We start from the raw sequence: 20,213 nt of genomic DNA, 5'->3' as shown, positions 1-20,213 counted from the left end.
AGAAGATGATAATAGCAAAGTTGCTCACGTTTTCCATGGTGGTACCTTGAATTCAAATCCTGCCAATCGTTATCTTCTTTTCTTGATAGTCAAAAAAAAGAAAAAGTGTGCTATCTTCTTAAGAAGAGATCTATATGAAAAATGGCATACTTAATCTGTATAATATTTCTATCATCGTGGGGATAATATATTATTTATTTCCGTTTCATGCAAAGGTTGTCTTTCATTGCGTTGAAGCTCACCCCCATGAGAATGGAATATGCTGCTCATTATAGGGCATCTCCCACGCTAAGTAAATAAACCTAAAATGGAAATACCTATAAATAGATACACGTGGCCAAGAAAGGGAGAATGTGAGAAGATTATCTTACTCACGGTGTGTACATCATTTTCTTTATTTAATTTAGCCAAAATTTAACCTTTTTTGAAGCACATGTACATTTTTTTTTGATAAAATTTACTCTGTTTCGAAGATATACAATTCCATTATTCCCAGTGGGCAGGAATGGAGAGGCCAAATGTAACATCAAAGAATAAAAATTAAAAAATTGAGAGGCCCAAATTTTCCACACCCTCTTTTTTTTTTTCGAAAGGCCCACAAGAAATGAGAGACTGACGCTATACAAAATGACAAACCCTTTGGAAAAAACTTTGAAAAAGGTATGGTTCATGGATGAGGTTCATTAATAAATGTCATATATCTAAGTTGGGCATTGATACAATACATTGAGACTCTATTTTTAGATCATACATGTTATGCCATGGACATAAAAGGTACTGATCATCAAATGATCCTTCATGCAGATCGTGCCATTCCCATCTCTCCCTGTTCAAAAGATTCCAATGTAGTTGTTTTTAGTGGGAGCTAAAGTTAAATTCTTTATCATACTAAATCCAATGGTTCTTGTAGCACGGTGTACGGTTTCGGTTCTATACCACAGGTCCCAACTGAAAAAACGGAGATAAAACAGTGACCGCTAGCTTCCCCTCGTATATAGCCGAAAACGCGTTTGTAAAAACGTGGAATCAAAATCACTTCGAAGGAAACGGAAAAAGATTTCATTGGAGAGAGAGAGACACAGAGAGAACCGTTGGCGACGAAGCAATTGAGGCTGAAACACACAGATCTCGTGAAGCATCTCTCCGTCTTTGACCGAATGCAGAAGGAAGGTTCAAATTTATAGATAGTGATCAAGAGATTCAAGATATCTCCGATCTCGTGTTTCCATCTGAGCAGTGAAAATTTTCATCTTTGAAGTTCTGATTTTTTATTTTTTTATTTTAATTTTTTTAACTCTTTCGGATGGTATACACATTGATTTTCGATCTGTAATGAAGTATATGTCGTCGTTGATTGTTTCATCCATGCAATTTCTTTCGTTTGCGAAGAAGAAGAAAAGCTTGGCAGGTTTTCTTTTTGGGTTCTCGTTAGATTAGACCTCTGTTTCGAGCTGAGAGAGAGGGAGAGAAGGAGAGAAGGGTAGAGGTAGTATTCAAGGATGAGATTAAAGATGTTGGTATGTGTGCATAGAGGGTCAGGGAACGTGAGTGTGGAGAAGTCTCAGGTGTGGCAACCCTGTAACAAGAAGAGAGCGTGAAGTCTGTCAGGGGCTGGAACTGAGAATTTTGAGGAAGGAAAGAAGAAAGGGAGAAGGGGGCGAGGGGAGTGGAAAGAAGTCGTTTTGAGAGAAAGAATAAAAGATGGCTTCTCGCGCTAGTGGTGGCGCCACCGGCGGCAGCCGAACGCGTGTTGGGAGGTATGAACTGGGTCGGACACTAGGGGAGGGAACATTTGCGAAGGTGAAGTTTGCTAGGAATGTGGAGACTGGAAAGAATGTTGCCATTAAGATCCTCGACAAGGAGAACGTTCTTAAGCATAAGATGATCGGTCAGGTAGTCATCTTCGTCGTCTTCTCTGTTTTGTTCGTATTTTATTTATATCGGAGGACTTTGATCTTTCTTGTTTCTTGTATTTTTATTTTACATTTGATAAGCATGAGGACCTAGTTCGTTTGATTGGATTGATTCATTTTTTCTGATTTGCGTTCTTAATTTTACATTAATTTATGGCATGGATTATTCTTGCAGTTTTCAATTGCTAGAAACTGGAGTTTTTTTTTATTCTTTTTTAAAACTTTCTTCGCCTTTGTTACTTATTCTTATTATTTACAAATACAAGATCAAGATACTTGTGTTTCTTTTAGATTTGGTTCATATAGAAAGTGATGCAGTATGCGAAAGAGAAAATAAAAACCATGTTTTGAGTTCAACCCAAATAATCAGAACCTTGCCTGTTTTGGGTTCAATATAGCATCTTAATCCCACTTGATAAAGGAATTGTTTTTGCGGAAAATAAGAGCACATTTTTGGTTTCCAAAAGGGTTTTCCCCCTGTTCTTATTTATTTTGGTTACTTGTTGAGTAGTCAGCTAATTCGAGATTGCTTGACAAGATATTTTTCATTCTCTAGAGATTAATGTAATTTGCATTTAAAATTGTTATGCTTTAGCTCAACGTCTGTAGAATTTCGTCATTCTTCTGTATTTAATACCCTTTTGCAACCCTTTACAAGTTATGGACCTTAAATCTGTAGATTAAACATGACCAGTACTAATGGTTATCCTTTGCAGATCAAACGTGAAATCTCAACCATGAAATTGATCAGGCATCCAAATGTCATACGCATGTATGAAGTAGGTTTTTTACAGCCCTTAAATCTTGAATCGACAATAGTCCATGTGCAGTTACTCAGAGTAGCTACTTTTGTTGCAGGTGATGGCTAGCAAGACTAAGATATACATTGTACTAGAATTTGTGAATGGTGGTGAACTGTTTGACAAAATTGTAAGATGTTTTCTGCATTAAGTCTGTTTGTCTTCTTAACAATCAAGTAAAATCGTGATATGAGATTAGGAATTAACATTCTTGATATGAGATTAGGAACTAACTATGTAATTAATTTCTTTTTCTCTTGTACCCCCTCCCCAAAAAAAAAATGTACTGTGTCAGGCTAGTAAAGGGAGGATGAAGGAAGATGATGCAAGAAAGTATTTTCAGCATCTTATCAATGCTGTGGATTACTGTCATAGCAGAGGTGTTTTCCACAGGGACCTGAAGGTTAGAAAATTTTGGCCTCTAGACTTTAGTTTGCATCTAACCCCACCCCCCCGGCGGGTGCTTCCAATGCGATCTGTAAAACCCACATGACAAACGATTGGAGTTATGGCATATTTAGTTGTACAAGATTAAAAACATTGTGACATGGGTTTTCTTGGTTAGCCGGAGAATCTGTTGCTGGATGCAAGTGGAAATCTCAAAGTCTCAGATTTTGGATTAAGTGCATTACCTCAGCAAGTTCGGGTGAGTGTGATTATACCCTCTCTTGTAATTTGGATATTAAATAATGAGTTTGTTGATTTTGACGGATACTAAAACAATAGTGAATTACCCCAAGGAGTTGATGAGTTGGTAAGCACCAACACCTCAAAAATTAAGAGGTCATGAGTTCGACTCCCCTTGGGGCCAAACTAAATACGTCTAAATGTTTTTTGTTTGAAAAAACATTAGAAATATTAATAGAATAAAATAGTGAACACTTAACTATTTGTAGAAAACATCAACATTAAACTTCTTAAGCCTTTTTGTTTCAGGAAGATGGGTTACTTCATACAACATGTGGGACACCAAATTATGTTGCTCCGGAGGTATATTAGTTTTGACTACTTTCCGGATCCCTGATAACAAAGCACTAATTTACCTTTTTAAACTCCCCTTTTTTTGGGCTCAGTTTGGGTTCTCCTTTTTATCTAGGTGATCAATAATAAAGGATATGATGGAGCAAAGGCAGATCTCTGGTCATGTGGGGTCATTCTTTTTGTCCTGATGGCGGGTTATTTGCCATTTGAAGATTCCAACCTTGTAACACTATATAAAAAGGTGAGTTTTCTAAGCTATGAATGTTATGTTGTATCCACTAAATTTTAGATATCTTTCCAAGTGTGAGAAAGATATCTGCTATTTATTTAAAGCCATGATTTATTAATTGCTGCTTTAGAGTAGTGTAGAAATATCATTAAAATGAAACTAAGAGGAAATTGATGATTTGTAATTTAAATTAATCGCAGACCAGAAAAATCCAGGAAGAGATCAAATATAATAGGATCGTGGAACAGGGAAACGAACCAGAATTGGGAGAAATTTTATAACTGAAAACAGACAGCTCAGAATGGCCAAGTTTGAGCTAAATTTGATAATGGAATGATATGTTTCAGAGGAATCCTTGTGTTACAAGGATTTTAGGTAGCATGTCTAGAATTCTAAGGATCAATCAGAATTTTTCAGCACTCAATACAGAACTTCAGAAAGTTGGATAATAGAATCTTATATCTCAGCGCAGTAACTGAAGGGATAATGATGAGTAGAACTAGCAGAAAATTGATGTTAATCTTGAAACAGAACGATCGGTAGATAGAAGAGATACCCAGGCCAAGGATCCGCCTAAGCCCCGCTTGGAATTCACCAAGCATATTACTGAATCCACCACAGCCTTGAGCCCTATATCTATATATAGAATCCATAAACTGACTCTCTAGCAGTCTTTAGCAATCTTTAAGTGACTTGAAATTCAAACTATTACTTGGAATAGTCAAAACAGACTAGTTTTTGGCACTCATACTCACACAAGAACTCTAAAAGCAGAACATGGACCTAGAATGTAATCTGGAATCAAATTCATAATGAGTTTAGCACTGGACTTAGCCAACTTCTAACATAGAAAATACTGTAAGCTAATCCTTCTTGACTAATCTCTTAGTCCTAGTTTCTATCTATATTATAAGCCCATACACATATACACACATATGTAACCCACCCAAGTTTTTTATTTCCACTTAAAATCGTTAACGAAGCTCCTTTCTGTATTTTCCTACATCAATATGATTCTCAAAATGGAAGGAAAAAGATTAAGTGAAAGAAGAAAAATATGTTGACATGAAATTTTAGGTTAAATGGATGACATTTACAAGTTAAAATAAAATATGTAGTTTAAATATATGGTACTAAGCCACTTCAACTTGGTTTGGGTACAAATGTTTATATTATATCATGCCACCTGTCGTGGCTCCAAATAGCCAACCAGGTTGCAATAGATTAATTGATATTCAATATTCCTTTGAGCATGAAACTAATTGATAAAGATTAAATTTTATGGTCAGCATGAACTAATGTTTTATCTTGAACCTGATCGATAAATATTGCATTTTTGTAATCAATAAGAAATAATGTTCATTTTGAACTTGCAGGAAAACCTGCAAATGCATTATGTTGAGTGTTTTTCATATATGTTACTGGATAGGTATGGAAGTGTGTGTCGTATTACTGTACAGAGACAAGTTTTATTTATGAGGAACATATATGGTTGCAGATCTATAAGGCTGAATTTACTTGTCCTGCATGGTTCTCCACAAGTGCAAAAAAGCTAATCAAGAGGATCCTCGACCCAAATCCTGTAACGGTATGCCTTTTTCCGTCGCAATTCTTTTTACATTCTATCTGTTCAGCTTGTTCATGACTAATAATTAGGGCAAGTCTCCTTTTTTTGAGTTGTTAATGCCATACTATTTCATCTCTTATTACTTTCTAAAACTACGTCAATTTTTTGATGGCCTACAACAGCGAATAACAATTTCTGAGGTGATAGAGAATGAATGGTTTAAGAAAGGATACAAGCCGCCTGTTTTTGAATCTCCAGATATTAGCGTTGATGATGTGGATGCTGCTTTCAATGAATCTGAGGTAACGTAGCTTATATATTTTTTATTATTATTTTGAGGAGATATGTTGGCAAGTCTCTAAAACAACCGCTTGAGTGCTGATATTTTTACACTTTGTTCTTTTGGGGTTCAGGATTCTGGGAATCTTGTTGTGGAGAGGCGAGAAGAAAGGCCAGTAACAATGAATGCTTTTGAGCTCATTTCAACATCTCAGGGTCTCAATCTTGGTACTCTATTTGAAAAGCAGATGGTATGCTATCGCAATTACTTTGTCCTTCCTTCAAATTAAACATGAGAAATGTTTTTCTCTTTAGATAAGTAATTAAATTTGAGAAATTTACAATACCTTATTGGAACCATTTGAATAACCTTAACATATGTGTGTGATGGATTTAGTGATTGCCATCATCCTATGTTCCGTAAATTTTTTTACAGGATAAAGCATTTAAGTTTTGAGGATTTCAAGAATAGTTTTATTTATTTTAACATAAGAATTGCATGGGATTCTTTGTTCAGAACTCACATGATTGTCAATATTGATGCAACGTTATTTTACATTAGCTAAACATACATCATTCTATCCTCTTTGTGTCTCCAATGGTTTCCCTTTTTTTTTTCCTTAGCTACTGCCGGGAAACAGCTAATGTTTTCTTTGGTTATCAGCAACTTGTTAAAAGGGAAACACGATTTACATCTAAATGCCCAGCCAAGGAGATTATATCGAAAATCGAGGAAGCTGCCACACCCTTGGGTTTTGATGTGAAGAAGAAAAACTACAAGGTGCAACTCTCTCTCTCTCTCTCTCTCTCTCTCTCTCTCTCTCTCTCTCTCTCTCTCTCTCTGTGTGCACACATGTGTGCCAATGCATTCGTGTTTTTATTGTTGCACTTCACTACCTGTCCGCCGAGTTTTGAAGATTTTACTGACATGGAATAAGACAGCCGAATTAGATTCTTTTGGTAGTGTTTCTTTTAACTATTAAAAACTGAATTGCCCTTGTTTCAGTTGCTACTGTATATTGCAAACAAAGATTGGACTCTGGTAATAAATATCTACTTGGATTTCTTCGCTAGCCTCATATGCTTGAGTCAATTGTGGGATGAGTAGAATTAGTGTAGAGATTGATTTGAACATTGTTTTCCAGTTTGAGTTCAATTGACTGTTCTAACTCTCATGATGGAACTGTTTTTGTTTTTTATTTCAGATGAAGCTTCAGGGCTCTAAAACTGGACGGAAAGGCCAGTTGTCCATTGCAACAGAGGTACTTCTCTTTCCATTTTATTATCATCTGCCTGGAATCATTCCCTGATTGGAAATAAATGGAAACCTGGTTCCTGGATCTAAAATTTTCATTTCCCTTCATTTTGTTCATTCAGGTTTTTGAGGTTGCCCCCTCCTTATATATGGTCGAACTTCGCAAGTCTGGAGGAGATACCCTGGAGTTTCACAATGTATGTATCATAACCTCACATGTTGGAAAAGTGACACCAGTTGATAATGCTTCAACATGTTCCTATTAAATATGCAAATTACTTGTCACTATAGATTTTCTTGAAATAGTCTCAAGACTGTGGTGGAGGGGGAAGAATGCTTCATGCTGTATTTGAAACCTAGAAGTACAATAGGGTGTACATGGGCTAGGCCTAAGCCTAACATTTGTTAATTTTGGAAAGGCCAAATCATAAGCCTGGACAAATATAATGCAAATGCTGGCCCTTATGATTTCATGTTGTGGCTGATGCATGCCCTATTGTGTTTTGCTGTTGTGGCAATTTATTTTACTCCCTTCAGCTAAGCTTATTGCAGTGTTACGACATCATTTCTATACTAGGAATACTATTTATTGGTTATTCAATAGAAATAAATTTGTAATTCTAATAATTATCTCAATTTTTTGCAGTTTTATAATAACATATCAAGTGGGTTGAAAGATATCGTGTGGAAAGCGGGAGAGGAATTGAAGTGAAAATATTATGATGGTCAGTATGGAGGAAACTTGAGCATAGAACAAGAAAACATACATTCTTATTTGGGCAAATAGTAGATGTGGAAGACCTCTTATTCCCAAGAGGATTGTGGGTATGGACTATTGCAAATGTGCTGATAGCTGGCCCATCCTAGGAACATGAATGATGAACCTAATGGGTTCACTATGACCATATCTTAGTAAGGGTGCACCCAGTGCACGAGGCTTCTACCACTGCAGGGTCTGGGGAGGGTTATAATGTATGCAGCCCCCCCCCCCCCCTCGCAGAGAGGCTGTTTCCGACTCGAGCCCACAACCACTAGGTCGCAATGGAGTAACCTTATCGTTGCGCCAAGCTCTGCCCTCTTATGGCCATATCTTAGTGTTAGACTATTTTCCATTGATGTCTACTATAGGAGATGATTTATAACCTTAGCTGATGAACAACTCAAGGCCTACCTTGGAGAGAAACCATAAACAAAAAACCATGAACCTAGTGAATAAAGTTGATTTATAAGCTAATCTTTTATTGAATTTTCACCATATGACAATGTGATGATTTCACTCCAGATGATTTGCATATCCATATTGAATCAGCCTTCGGCATTACAAGTCTCCTTAATGGGAGAAGTCATAGGTACTAGGAAGATTTAGAATTTGAAAATTAGATAGCCAGCATTAACATGCACGTTTGCAATAGGTATTGGTCTATTACATTCAGAAGATGAACCATGTCTTTCTGTATAACTGCTTATTTTTATTTTTCTTCCCCTAGTTATTTTTTATCCAGCCTTTCCCGCAGCAACTATTCAAAAACCGTGATTCAGTTTGCAACTCAGCCAACTGTGACCTGGTATTTGTACCATAATTAATTTGTGAGGCCAACTTCTGGGTCTACTCAATTTTGGGCCAACTTAGAATTGCCAGTTTGAACCTCTTGCCATTGTTTCCCCCAATATAATAACAATTTCCTTTAGCTTACTAAGTTTCTTACTTGTGGTGTTTTCCATGGCCTAAAATATTTCTTCTATGCAGGTGTCGCAAAGTGTTTGCTGTAGCTCATTGTACATTTATAAGACAGTGCTGGTGTGAATTCCATGGTTATAGTCTGTAAGCCAATGCAAATTTAACTGTGCTGCAGTTGCTTAATGAGATCAATCTCTTATTGTTAATAAATAGCTTCAAAATTTTGGATGAAAGAACTTATGAGAGCAAAACATGCAACATGTTTGTGGCTGCCGTTACTCCCAGGAAATTTTTAGATTCTACTTGTGAGCAAAGGTTTTGAAAGTTGTTTGGGAATTGGCCGAATCATGACTCAAAATTGACTGCTATCCCAATCATTTCTGATTCTTAGCAGACTTGAGTCGGACTCAACTCTAACAATTCTGGCTGTTTCTGGCAGATTCAAATGGGAATCAAAGGAGACTGAATTTATTCCAATTCCAAATTAGTTAAACATCCTCGTGATGTACGCAGAGCATTGATTTTGAAACCATAAGGATTTTGGAAATTGACAGGTGAGAACCGAAGTTCAGCAGTAATGCAATTTTCAAGTCAAACAGGGAGGTTGGGTCTTCAACTGCGATTGCATGCCATGAGAATGAGATGCTTTGGGTTTTCTTCTATGGAGATTTTTGTGGACTCATTGTGCCTGTGTTCTCGTGGTATGAAGCTGGAAGAATTTCCCCAGAGATCTTATAGAAATAATGGGCTGAGGAAATCTAAAGGTGCTTATTTCACTAAGAGATGATAGTATATGTGGTTTGCTTAACAAGAAAATGGATGTTCACATCAATATCTGTTGATCTATATCGGTCAGGTATCAGTATCAGTCATGGCCGATACCGATATGAATTCACCTATATGGCTGATCAGACACAAATACCTACCAATACCTAAAACAGTGAGAAATGTATAGAGGAACTAACAAACTAATTTATAAAGAAAGTAAAGGAGCAAAAATTGGGTGGCAATTGTTTAGTAAAGCTGTATGGGCAAGATTGTTCTATCGCATTTACTATATCCAAATGGAGACTTCCTACAAGCAATAGTCTTAACTCATCCATCATGCAGAATGGTTACAATCGGGTAAGATCCCTGGGTACCTTCGTTGGAGGGATATCGCCTACAACAACAATCTAAAAAACCAGCAAATACTACAGAGAATGTTTCTCTCCACCCACAAACAAGTGAAGATATTTGAAGTCATAAATCATAATTATTCCCCCTATTATGAAAAGAAGGAATTCGAGGAAATGAGCTTGCATCTGTGATCAGGTGGATGCCGGTATCGATGCTTAATTGGATTGGATTCGCTGATTCAATTGGAATTGGATTAGACTGATCCTGTACATAAACTATGGTTAAGGTGTTTTTTTCATTGCTAGAGAAATTTTTTTTATTATTGATTTTTTATGAATGGTCCAGATGATTCACGTAGTATTCTCTTCAGGGAAATTGTAAGATTTATATTTTGAGCAACCACATTATAATCCTTTGTGCTTGCGGTAGAATCTCCCTTTTCCTCGAGTTTTTTGCTTGATTTGGCACTAGCACCCACCATCTTGCAAACCCATGAATTCCTTTTCTAGGTTGGGCACTAGTGTCCTATTGTAGTTTCTCAGCACATTTTAGTTCCCTTTCTGGTTATCTCTCTTGTCTGATTCCTAAAACTATGATCTCATTTGTATGGTATAGGTAGAAATTAGAAACGCAATTCTAAGACGATGCAGAAGATAATGGAAAAAATATATAAACAAACAATGCACACAAGTTTACGAGGTTCGGCAAGATTATCTACGTCTGCAGTGAGATGAGATCTTGTTGCACTATCAATGAAGAATAGGGTTTAAGCGTTCATCATCACACCTTTCAGTATTGCTTGCATTACAAAGAAAGAAACTCTCACTACAAATATATAGCGAAAAACCTTAATCCGAAAAAGTACAAAACTGCCCTCAAATAAAAAAATTCTTACTTGTCGAGGCGCCTGCACCAGTACACCAACTATATATTTGATTGTTTTTCCTCATATTTGACTGATAATAAACTCCTAACATGACTTGTTACATTGTCATAAAGGTTGATGAGACGATGAGGTAGTGTGGTTCATGTGCTTAGCTAATCTGGTTTGGTTGCTAGATATTGTATTATAGGTTGCAATTCAAAATAGTTAAGTGACAGAATGAGAATGTCTCAAACACAACCACACGGAATTCAGACACCATATTACGATTAAGCATGGAGATGGACCCATAGACAGCTTTGCGTCATAAACTGCTCATATCATGGGAAAGGTGTAGAGGATGATTTGGGATCATCCAGAGCTGTCTACAATGTTAGTGGTGGGATCCACAGGCATCGAAACCTTGACAGCAGTCTGTTTGGTCACCGGAAACAGTCACTGGATTTGGGCCCAGGCTATTTTAGTGGATTATTTTCGGTGGTCAAGACAGCTTGCTGTCCTCCAATTGGTCTCGCACTGGTAGCTATCCTCGGCCATGCTTATGATCTTTCGACAATGTTGGTACATGCCGGGATTCATGTGTGGGGAGTCATGTCACTCACCATCTGAGATCAAAAGGTACGAATCCCCTCTAGTTGGACTGCCATGCAATGCATGAACACTTGGGGTCATCTCCTCCCCTTCAGTAATAGGTGGTCGTGAGCCAAAACCTGGCTGTACTTTCAATCTCCCGTCCGAGACTTATCACAATAGTTCAAATTAAACCAGTTTAGGACATGGGTGTAACAGTTACAATCCTTACCACCCAATCCATAGTATCCAATCAAACATTAGTGGCCATCATTGTAATACCGACCTTTGAGCCCATGGCACCGATCCTCCACCCCCTCGGTCACACTGTGCCTTAGACCAATTGATGTTACAATCATTACCACACAATCCATAAAATGAAATCATACATTAGCGGCCATTTATAATATCGATCTCTAAGCACATGGTACCTGATCCCCCCCCTCAATTACCGTGTCTTAAACCAATCGATATTACAATCTAACCACACATCATACATCACACATCACACATACATACATTCTGGCCAACACACCCTCCACATCAGCAAAACCATGAAGGACACTAAGGCCAAGGAAACAGCCAGCAGGCCTAAAGGATTATGTGCAAGCACATAAGGACCAGCAAAGGTGTGCACAAGAGCATCAACATGGGTGTGTTTTTCTAATACTTCACGAGGGCAGGGTTATCAGTTCACTCTTTTCGTGCCTGGGCGTAGAAGTCACGCAATCAAGAAACATTCTTTTTTTGAAAAAATAGAAAAATTTTACATGAAAAGAATATTTTATGTAAAAAAAATTATCATTTATATGGAAAACTATGCAATGAAACAAACATAGCAACAAGTGAAAAGAGGATACAACTAGACCGAAGAGACCCAAGAGGGCCGAACTTACTGAACTTAATAGAGCACATAGCAGGTTCATGCATACAAGAGTATCTCGAACTCGAGATGAGTACCTCGAGCCTCCAGTTTCCACTAGTGGAACCAATAACCAGCCCAAGGCCAATGTCCATATTTATCTCTATTACATGTTTGCAATAAGACAACAATCAGGATGAGTTTATCTTGACTGACCATAAAGTAATTCTTCCCACGGTTAAAGAAGAAAGGCCAAACCGCCAACGATTGCTATCTTGCCATGTAGTTATTGCATCAGTACGGAACCAATCAGAAGAGGTGCATAAGCATTCAATTAAGGTGGGTTCTTTTCACCATCCCCGTGTCTAGATTCTAGATGCAAGGCACCCAACTACATATCATTCTTTACCCCTAAAAAGAATATGTCAATATGGCAATTTTTTTCTTCTATATAATCAACATTGCAATTTCATAACATAACAAAACGTGATTATAGGTAAGCATTTTGAAGCAACAGCCTGGAGTCTACTATATAGGATGAATCAAGCTAGGAAAAAAAGATAGGTGAAATCTTCTTTTTTGGGTAAAGAGATAGGCGAAATCTAGTGCGATGCAATAGAGCTAGAGAATCTCATGTCTGTCAGACAGCACCGGCCATGGAGTGCAATACCCTCTTTTGGAAACCCTAGATTTTTTATTTGAACCAAATTTTAAAAGAGTAATTAGTAGTCTAACATGATTCTAACAATTGCAATATCAAGAATAATGGAAACTGAACATCAACTTTGCCAGAGAGGAGAGAGGAATTTGTTAGGGTTTCAGATAAGGAGGAAAGAAGAAAGAAAGAATCTCAGTTAAAAGAAACAGAATCCTCTGGTTTCGAGGCACCAGAACCTCCTATTACAGTCAAGAATGAATTAAGACTAATCAATGCCTAATCCCATTTAACTACTGCCTTACATAGGCTACAAGAATCAAGAATCAACTAATAACTACTTGCCCTATTGGCGTTTAGCTATGATGCTGAGTTGGGTTAAGCAACTTTGTAATCATTCAACCTCCTCGGAGCCTTTCCCTTTTTGTTGCTTCTCCTATGGACCATTTGCTCAGTCCTAACATTACAGCCTGTAGCAGAATTACAATAAAGAAATCATCTTTGGTAGTCCAAAAAATCATTGTTCAATTGGTAAGCCAACTATGATAGTGGGCTTTGGTGGCTGTACTCACAAGAAAGACTGGTTCAGAAAACCCTAATGGGTGATCTGCATTTTAGAGAACCGCTGCAAAACAAATCACTTGTGTTACTTGGAAAACATGGCTTTAGATAGAAAAGAAAAAACACAGAATTAATGGGTGCTTCGAAAACACAAAAATAGCTACCACAAAGTGAACTGGGAATCAGAAAGGGCAGAACTTGAGAAACTTCAACTTCCAATAAGTGATCATCCCAGTTTTTAAAAACATGGAAAGTCTTTTAAATTTTGCATATTTTAATAGGTGTTCATAATTGTTTGGGAAGAACCATGGGCATCTTTGGATTTTGGGAGATTGAACTATTGAAGGGAGGAGGGGTCAGATAAGATGATTATTTACTCGGTAATATTACTGAACAGCCTGAACTATTTGGTAGAATGCTAGTACATTACCCACGAATCCACAACTCATGAAGCAAAACAAAAGCTTGATTTATAAGCCAATGTGCAGAATCAAAACAGAGTACCATGCCATGAGGGGAAAAAAAAAAAAAAGAGAAGCAGAATTAAAGAAATATGTTTCTTACTTCACTTAGATTGATTATCATCTCAAGCTGTTCAAAAAAAATCTGCATTTTTTTGTTGAAGATATTGACGGAAGAGAGGTCGGTACTTCAGTGGAGAGAGGGAACAAAGTTTATGCAGGGAGTTCACCAAAAATTCCTTTGGATTACCGATTTTTTCAATGGGATCATCCGCTTTCCTCTCAGTAATGTCAAGCAGGGTAAAAGGTGCAATATATTCCAATTTTTCAGAAAATTCTATAATTTCTGGTTTCTCAGTAACCCTCTCTTGCTCTGGTCGTGAAATAAGGGTAATGCTGCTATCCAACAATTTTCCCCATAAGTCAAAAGCTTCATCATCCAAAATGTTAGGAGATTCGCATAGTAGCTTCCCCAAGCAATTGAGGTGAATTTTACTTCACTGGCATCTGTGTTCAGCCTAAAATTAGGTATCTAGAGCTGGTCGAGGATGGGTAAAAATTCCTATGGTTCAAGTGAATTCTCTGGTCTTTTCAGCCCATGTTTGGCCATAAACAGAGAAATTAAGGTTGTGGTTGGTAGCCAAGAAAAGAAAAAAATACACATTTTGTATTTTTTTTCTTTGGGTGAAGAATTTTTCTTTGCACTTAGTATGTCTTTACCTAAGAGAATATTTATCTTTTCAAATTCAAAATTTCTCTTAGGAATTGTGAAGTTTTCTTTTGCCCCCAAAAATTTTCTTATCAAAAACACAAGAAAACATGAAAAAATAATAAGAAAAAAAATAATGATTACACAATGATTTCCTATGTGTCTATCTCTCTCTTAAAATTCAAAATTCAATTTTGAATTTTTTTTTTTCTTTTCTTTTCTTCTCTTGGTAACCAAATATACATAAACTTTTTATTTTCTTATCATTTCATTTCATTTCTCCTCTTTTCTTTTCTTTTCTTTTTTAGATTCTTTTTTCTTTTCTTTTCTTTTCTTTTCTTTTCTTTTCTTTTCTTTTCTTTTCTTCTCTTACTACCAAAAATAGCCTAACACAACAACAAACCTCCGAATTCTCACTTCCTGACGCTGCATCCATGGAATTAAAGACAAAATGTTGAATATCATGATATTTGAGATTCAGTATAAGAATGCAGAGACCGTAGCCTCCCCTGTCATCTAAGGTCGAGAGTAAGACAAGCATCTCAATTAATTTTTCTGGAGACACCGCATTATACACTTCATGATATAAAGATTATCATCAGATTCTGGCAATTTAAGAGCATGGAAGAGAGACTCATGGAGCGACAATGGTTCGTAAAACCGACTTAGCTCCTTGTCGTCCTCAAGCTTCTCTCCCATTTCTTTCTTCATCAGCAAAAGCTTTTCAAAACAATCAGCAACACAAGAACAAACAACAATTGATTCAGAATCCAGAAGAGGAACTGAGCTAGTCACAACTAGCTTTGAAAGCTTATGTCGAAACGGAAAAAAATCGTCTGCAATTCTGATCTCGTACAATTCCGTAAAATATCACCTTCAGGAGGTGACACGTGTATTGATACCAATGCAATGGTCTAGATCTGATTTAAATGTTTTTTCACTGATTTAATGTTTTATTAGTTGTACCAAATCTGGACCATTGTATTGGTATCAATACACGTGTCACCACCTGAAGGTGGTATTGCACGGAATTGTACAAGATTGAAATTGCAGACGATTTCAACCCATGTCGAAACACAACGAAACACCTTAAAGCATCTGCCCTTAAGTATGGGGAAACTGTTAATATCCTCATCCAATTCGGAAATGAACGGTCCAAAGTACTTATCGATATAACCACCGAGTTGGGAAGTGAGGAAACCAAGCAAAAATAAGGCATACTCTCTGAACTTCCAATCTGCAACTAGGTTCTGAGGAAAGATGATGCCCAGAATGCGATCTATCTTATCCATGGTCATGCCAGTGACCGGCTTCTCAAAATTGAGAAGGGAAGCTCACAGGCATCCCTTCTCCGAGAGTCGACATCACTCCCTTCCATATCCCGAAACCCAATGAATTCTATATAATTTCTCTCAGAAAAGATTATGTCCTCATCTCTCAGAATGATGTTGGGTATAATAATGAAATCAATGATTTTCTGTAACCTCTCAGCAAACCAAGCATTGTAGATACTGGTGCTAAGCATGGGAGTCTGTACATGATCGAGGAAGAGATTAGCCACCACCGCTTGTATGCTTTCTCTGACAGATGTGTCAACAGCTAGACTGAGTGGCCGCTTCATCAATGGCTTGGTTACCTCTACCACGAACTGCAGAGTCTTAATAGAGGCTTAGACGAAGCGCATGACAGAGGTCGAACTTAGTTCTGAAAAATTCTATTTCAGTGAATGGTTTGGATTCTAAAAAGCTAATTTTTAAAGGAATATGAAGAGGGAGAGGGAGAGGGAGAGGGAGAGGCAGAGGCAGACAGTTTTGATTTAGTGGGTACTTTTGACTCGGCTTTTTCATTTATTAAAGTGTTACGAGGATTTTATTGCAGTACTGAGTGAGAAACAGAGGAACAGAGGAACAGAGAAACTAATTAAAGAAAACTAAATTAATTAAAAAAAATGTGTTTTTCATATATTCTCTCTCTCTCTCTCTCTCTCTCTCTCTCTCTGTGTTATTCCTCACAGGTCTCCACCCTCTCACTCTGTCTCTTGCTGTTTGGGGGGATTTTTAATTTTGAATTTTCTTCCCAAACACCTGTCATTTTATTCTCTCTCTCTCTCTGTTGTTATTCCTCACAAGTCTTTACCCTCTCCCTCTCCCTCTCCCTCTCCGTCTCTCGCTGTATGGGGGGATTTTGAATTTCAAAATTTCCTACCCAAACACCTGTCATTGACTATCACTGAACGTAGTCCCTGTCACCATCAAAACTCTCTACCTCTCCCTCTCCCCCTCCCTCTTCATATTCCTTTAAAAATTAGCTTTTTAGAATCCAAACCATTCACTGAAATAGAATTTTTCAGAACTAATTTCGGTAAGAAAGGAAAAAAGAATCTAGAAAAGAAAAGAAAAAAGAATCTATAAAGAAAAGAAAAGAAAAGAAAAGAAAAGAGAAGAAAAGAAAAGAAAAGAGAAGAAAAGAAATAAAATGGTAAGAAAATAAAAAGATTATGTATGTTTGGCTACCAAGAGAAGAAAAGAAAAGAAAAAAAAAATTCAAAAAATTTTGAATTTTAAAAGAGAGATATACACATAGGAAATCATTGTGTGATCATTATTTTTTATCTTATTATTTTTTCATATTTTCTCATGTTTTCTTGTGTTTTAGGTAAGAAAATTTTTTATGGAGCCAAAGAAAACTTCACAATTCCCAAGAATTTTGTACTTTTTTCTTTTCTTTTCTTGATCACCAAACACAGCCTTAGAACTGCAATAAAATCCTCTGAACAATTTGAATGAATATGGACTATATTGTTATTTCCTTTTTTTGGCAATGTTTCTCGAGGGAGGGAGGAGCCAGCGGCCCCTAATATTGAATCTCTTAACTATATGTAGAAAGCGGTGGGTGCTCTTTAATAAGGGAGTGAACGAAGGAAAAGGGAGCATCTTTCTATGTGTTTGTAGGGAAGAAAAGGATCATCTTATTAAGAAAAAAAAGAGAGAGGGAAGGGGTGAGTGCTAAGTGAGGATGTTCCATTTGGTCATTGGCATCTGTGATCAGCCTAAAATTTGGTATCTAGAGCTGGTCGAGGATGGGTAAAAATTCCTATGGTTCAAGTGAATTCTCTAGTCTTTTCAGCCCATGTTTGGCCATAAACAGAGAAATTAAACACAACAACAAACCTCCGAATTCTCACTTCCTGACGCTGCATCCATGGAATTAAAGACCAAATATTGAATATGATGATATTTGAGATTCAGTATAAGAATGCAGAGACCGTAGCCTCCCCTGTCATCTAAGGTCGAGAGTAAGACAAGCATCTCAATTAATTTTTCCAACCAATCGGCTTCAAGTAGTTCTTTGTGTTTCTTCTGAAAGCCGGCCTTAAGAAGCCACAAAGTGACTGGAGAACGCTGCCATGTTTCAGAAAAAAGGAGATGCTGGAAGAAGCCTCTTAATTCGTTTTCCAAGGGTGTTACACTCAAGAAACAAGTGCCCAGAATGTGGGTGGTTAACTGGAATAGGTAGGGCCAAGCCTCAATTTTTTTTCTCGAGACATAAATTTTGCTTTAAGAGCAAAGTCATCCACCAAAGTATCAAATGGTGTGGAGAATTTGTAACACTCCCAGGACAAACAATCAACTCACTGAAACAAATAAGTGATGAAGTTGGGATTCTTTGGCTCATTGGAAAGATCTCTCAAAATGGAACCCAATTCATAAGCATCAATATCACAGGACGCATTCGTAGGGGAAGAAACTTGGAGAGACCGCATTATACACTTCATGATATAAAGATTATCATCAGATTCTGGCAATTTAAGAGCATGGAAGAGAGACTCATGGAGCGACAATGGTTCATAAAACCGATTTTGCTCCTTGTCGTCCTCAAGCTTCTCTCCCACTTCTTTCTTCATCAGCAAAAGCTTTTCAAAACAATCAGCAACACAAGAACGAACAACAATTGATTCAGAATCCAGAAAACGTAACAGAAGAGGAACTGAGCTAGTCACAACTAGCTTTGGAAGCTTATGTCGAAACACAACGAAACACCTTAAAGCACCTGCCCTTAGTATGGGGAAACTGTTAATATCCTCATACAATTCGGAAATGAATGGTCCAAAGTACTTATCGATATAACCACCGAGTTGGGAAGTGAGGAAACCAAGCAAAAATAAGGCATACTCTCTGAACTTCCAATCTGCAACTAGGTTCTGAGGAAAGATGATGCCCAGAATGCGATCTATCTTATCCATGATCATGCCAGTGACCGGTTTCATAAAATTGAGAATAGCCCCTTTGAGAAGCCCACAGGCATCCCTTCTCCGAGAGTCGACTTCACTCCCTTCCATATCCCAGAACCTGATGAATTCTATATAATTTCTCTCAAAAAAGATTATGTCCTCATCTCTCAGAATAATGTTGGGTATAATAATGAAATCAATGATTTTCTGTAACCTATCAGCAAACCATGTATTATAGATATTGGTGCTAAGCGTGGAAGTCTGTACATGATCGAGGAAGAGATTAGTCGCCGCCGCTTGTATGCTTTCTCCGACTGATGTGTCAACAGCTAGATTCAATACATCAAGGATGAAACTGAGTTGAGTGGCCGCTTCATCAATGACGTCGTTACCTCTGACACGAACAGCAGTCTTGACAGAGGCTTAGACGAATTGCATGACAGAGGTCGGACTTTGTTCTTGAAAATTCCATTTCAATGAATGGTTTGGATTCTAAAAAGCTAATTTTTAAAGGAATATGAAGATGGAGTGGGAGAGGGAGAGGCAGAGAGTTTTGGTTTAGTGAGTACTTTTGAGCGGGCTTTTTCAATGGCAGGTGTTTGGGAGGGAATTTCGACATTCAAAATCCCCTCAAACAGCGAAAGACGGAGAGGGAGAGGGTGAAGACTTGTGAGGAATAACAAGAGAGAGAGAATAAAATGACAGGTGTTTGGGATGGAAATTCAAAATTCAAATTCCCCCCAAACAGCGAGAGACGGAGAGTGAGAGGATAAAGACCTGTGAGGAATAACAGAGAGAGAGAGAGAGAGAGAGAGAGAGGAGATATACTTATATGCAGGGGTGGGTTGAAAGGTGACACAGACTTACCCGGTTTTTGGTCAATTATGGACCAGCAACAGCCCCCGTTGTATGATAAGCATCGTGGGCTGTTGTATGCCCTCACCTTATTCTCATGGTTAATGATCTGAATTGTCTTTGGCTTCTGTAAATGTGTTCTCCAATTACAGGATAAGGACTGACTATTTTTGTGCATCTCATGCTTTCTTTTAATGAAGAACATTTTTAGGTTTGGGAGAAGATTGACAAGCTATGGTATTCTTTATCTGGATCTAATTTTACCAAAAATTATGTAGCTCAACTAGTAGTGCTTAATAACCACATCAATCATGGAGATTTCCTACATAAAAGGATAAAAAGCTCGCAAAAATTGGTTGGCGGAGTACTCTGCTCCGCTGTGGGTGATTGGCAATGCCTCAATGGCAAGAACGGTTACAATTTGGGAAGACCCATGGGTACATTTGTTGGAGAGTAATACAGTCTCAAAAACCAGTGATGAGCACATTTATGTGTGAAATCTAGGGTAGTAAAACATGCATTTTACATATTTAGAATGGAGCTACCTTGGGTTTTACTCTCTTTTTGTAGGTTTTATATTTTCAAGGCCTTAAAGACTATCGGAC

The 20,213-nt window shown here is 37.5% G+C and overlaps 2 protein-coding genes across 2 annotated transcripts; one reads left to right on the top strand and one right to left on the bottom strand.

Annotated features, from left to right (window-relative positions):
- Nucleotides 1-1,020: 1,020 nt before the first annotated feature.
- On the top strand, nucleotides 1,021-8,935 carry LOC122058939 (CBL-interacting serine/threonine-protein kinase 23-like). Its single transcript, XM_042621652.1, has 15 exons — nucleotides 1,021-1,893; nucleotides 2,630-2,692; nucleotides 2,772-2,843; nucleotides 3,009-3,116; nucleotides 3,279-3,359; nucleotides 3,650-3,703; nucleotides 3,810-3,935; nucleotides 5,422-5,511; nucleotides 5,673-5,792; nucleotides 5,904-6,020; nucleotides 6,434-6,550; nucleotides 6,975-7,031; nucleotides 7,147-7,221; nucleotides 7,671-7,749; nucleotides 8,772-8,935. The coding sequence occupies exons 1-14, from the start codon at nucleotides 1,702-1,704 to the stop codon at nucleotides 7,734-7,736; spliced, it is 1,338 nt and encodes a 445-aa protein (XP_042477586.1). The 5' UTR covers nucleotides 1,021-1,701; the 3' UTR covers nucleotides 7,737-7,749; nucleotides 8,772-8,935.
- Nucleotides 8,936-15,816: 6,881 nt separating this feature from the next.
- On the bottom strand, nucleotides 15,817-19,707 carry LOC122059815 (exportin-2-like). Its single transcript, XM_042622848.1, has 4 exons — nucleotides 19,697-19,707; nucleotides 18,158-19,147; nucleotides 17,693-17,963; nucleotides 15,817-16,170 (listed from the first exon to the last, which is right to left on the bottom strand). Exons 1-4 carry the CDS (start codon nucleotides 19,705-19,707, stop codon nucleotides 15,817-15,819), a joined length of 1,626 nt encoding a protein of 541 aa, XP_042478782.1.
- Nucleotides 19,708-20,213: the final 506 nt, after the last annotated feature.

Source organism: Macadamia integrifolia, chromosome 13 (assembly GCF_013358625.1).
Source record: "Macadamia integrifolia cultivar HAES 741 chromosome 13, SCU_Mint_v3, whole genome shotgun sequence".
Taxonomy (NCBI): domain Eukaryota; kingdom Viridiplantae; phylum Streptophyta; class Magnoliopsida; order Proteales; family Proteaceae; genus Macadamia; species Macadamia integrifolia.
The sequence above is the reverse complement of the archived record's forward strand: the minus strand, read 5'-3'. Positions and strand labels throughout refer to the sequence as shown.

Bases quoted from the DNA above. Each gene is read 5' to 3' on its own strand.
- LOC122059815 (XM_042622848.1), bottom strand. The intron at 17,964-18,157 runs GTGAGTTGATTG...AAACGAATTAAG, and splicing joins TTCATCACTTATTTGTTTCA to AGGCTTCTTCCAGCATCTCC. The intron at 16,171-17,692 runs GTTTGTTGTTGT...AAGACTCTGCAG, and splicing joins CAGGAAGTGAGAATTCGGAG to TTCGTGGTAGAGGTAACCAA.
- LOC122058939 (XM_042621652.1), top strand. From the start codon at position 1,702: ATGGCTTCTCGCGCTAGTGGTGGCGCCACCGGCGGCAGCCGAACGCGT. The intron at 2,693-2,771 runs GTAGGTTTTTTA...CTTTTGTTGCAG, and splicing joins ATGTCATACGCATGTATGAA to GTGATGGCTAGCAAGACTAA. The intron at 3,704-3,809 runs GTATATTAGTTT...CTTTTTATCTAG, and splicing joins CAAATTATGTTGCTCCGGAG to GTGATCAATAATAAAGGATA.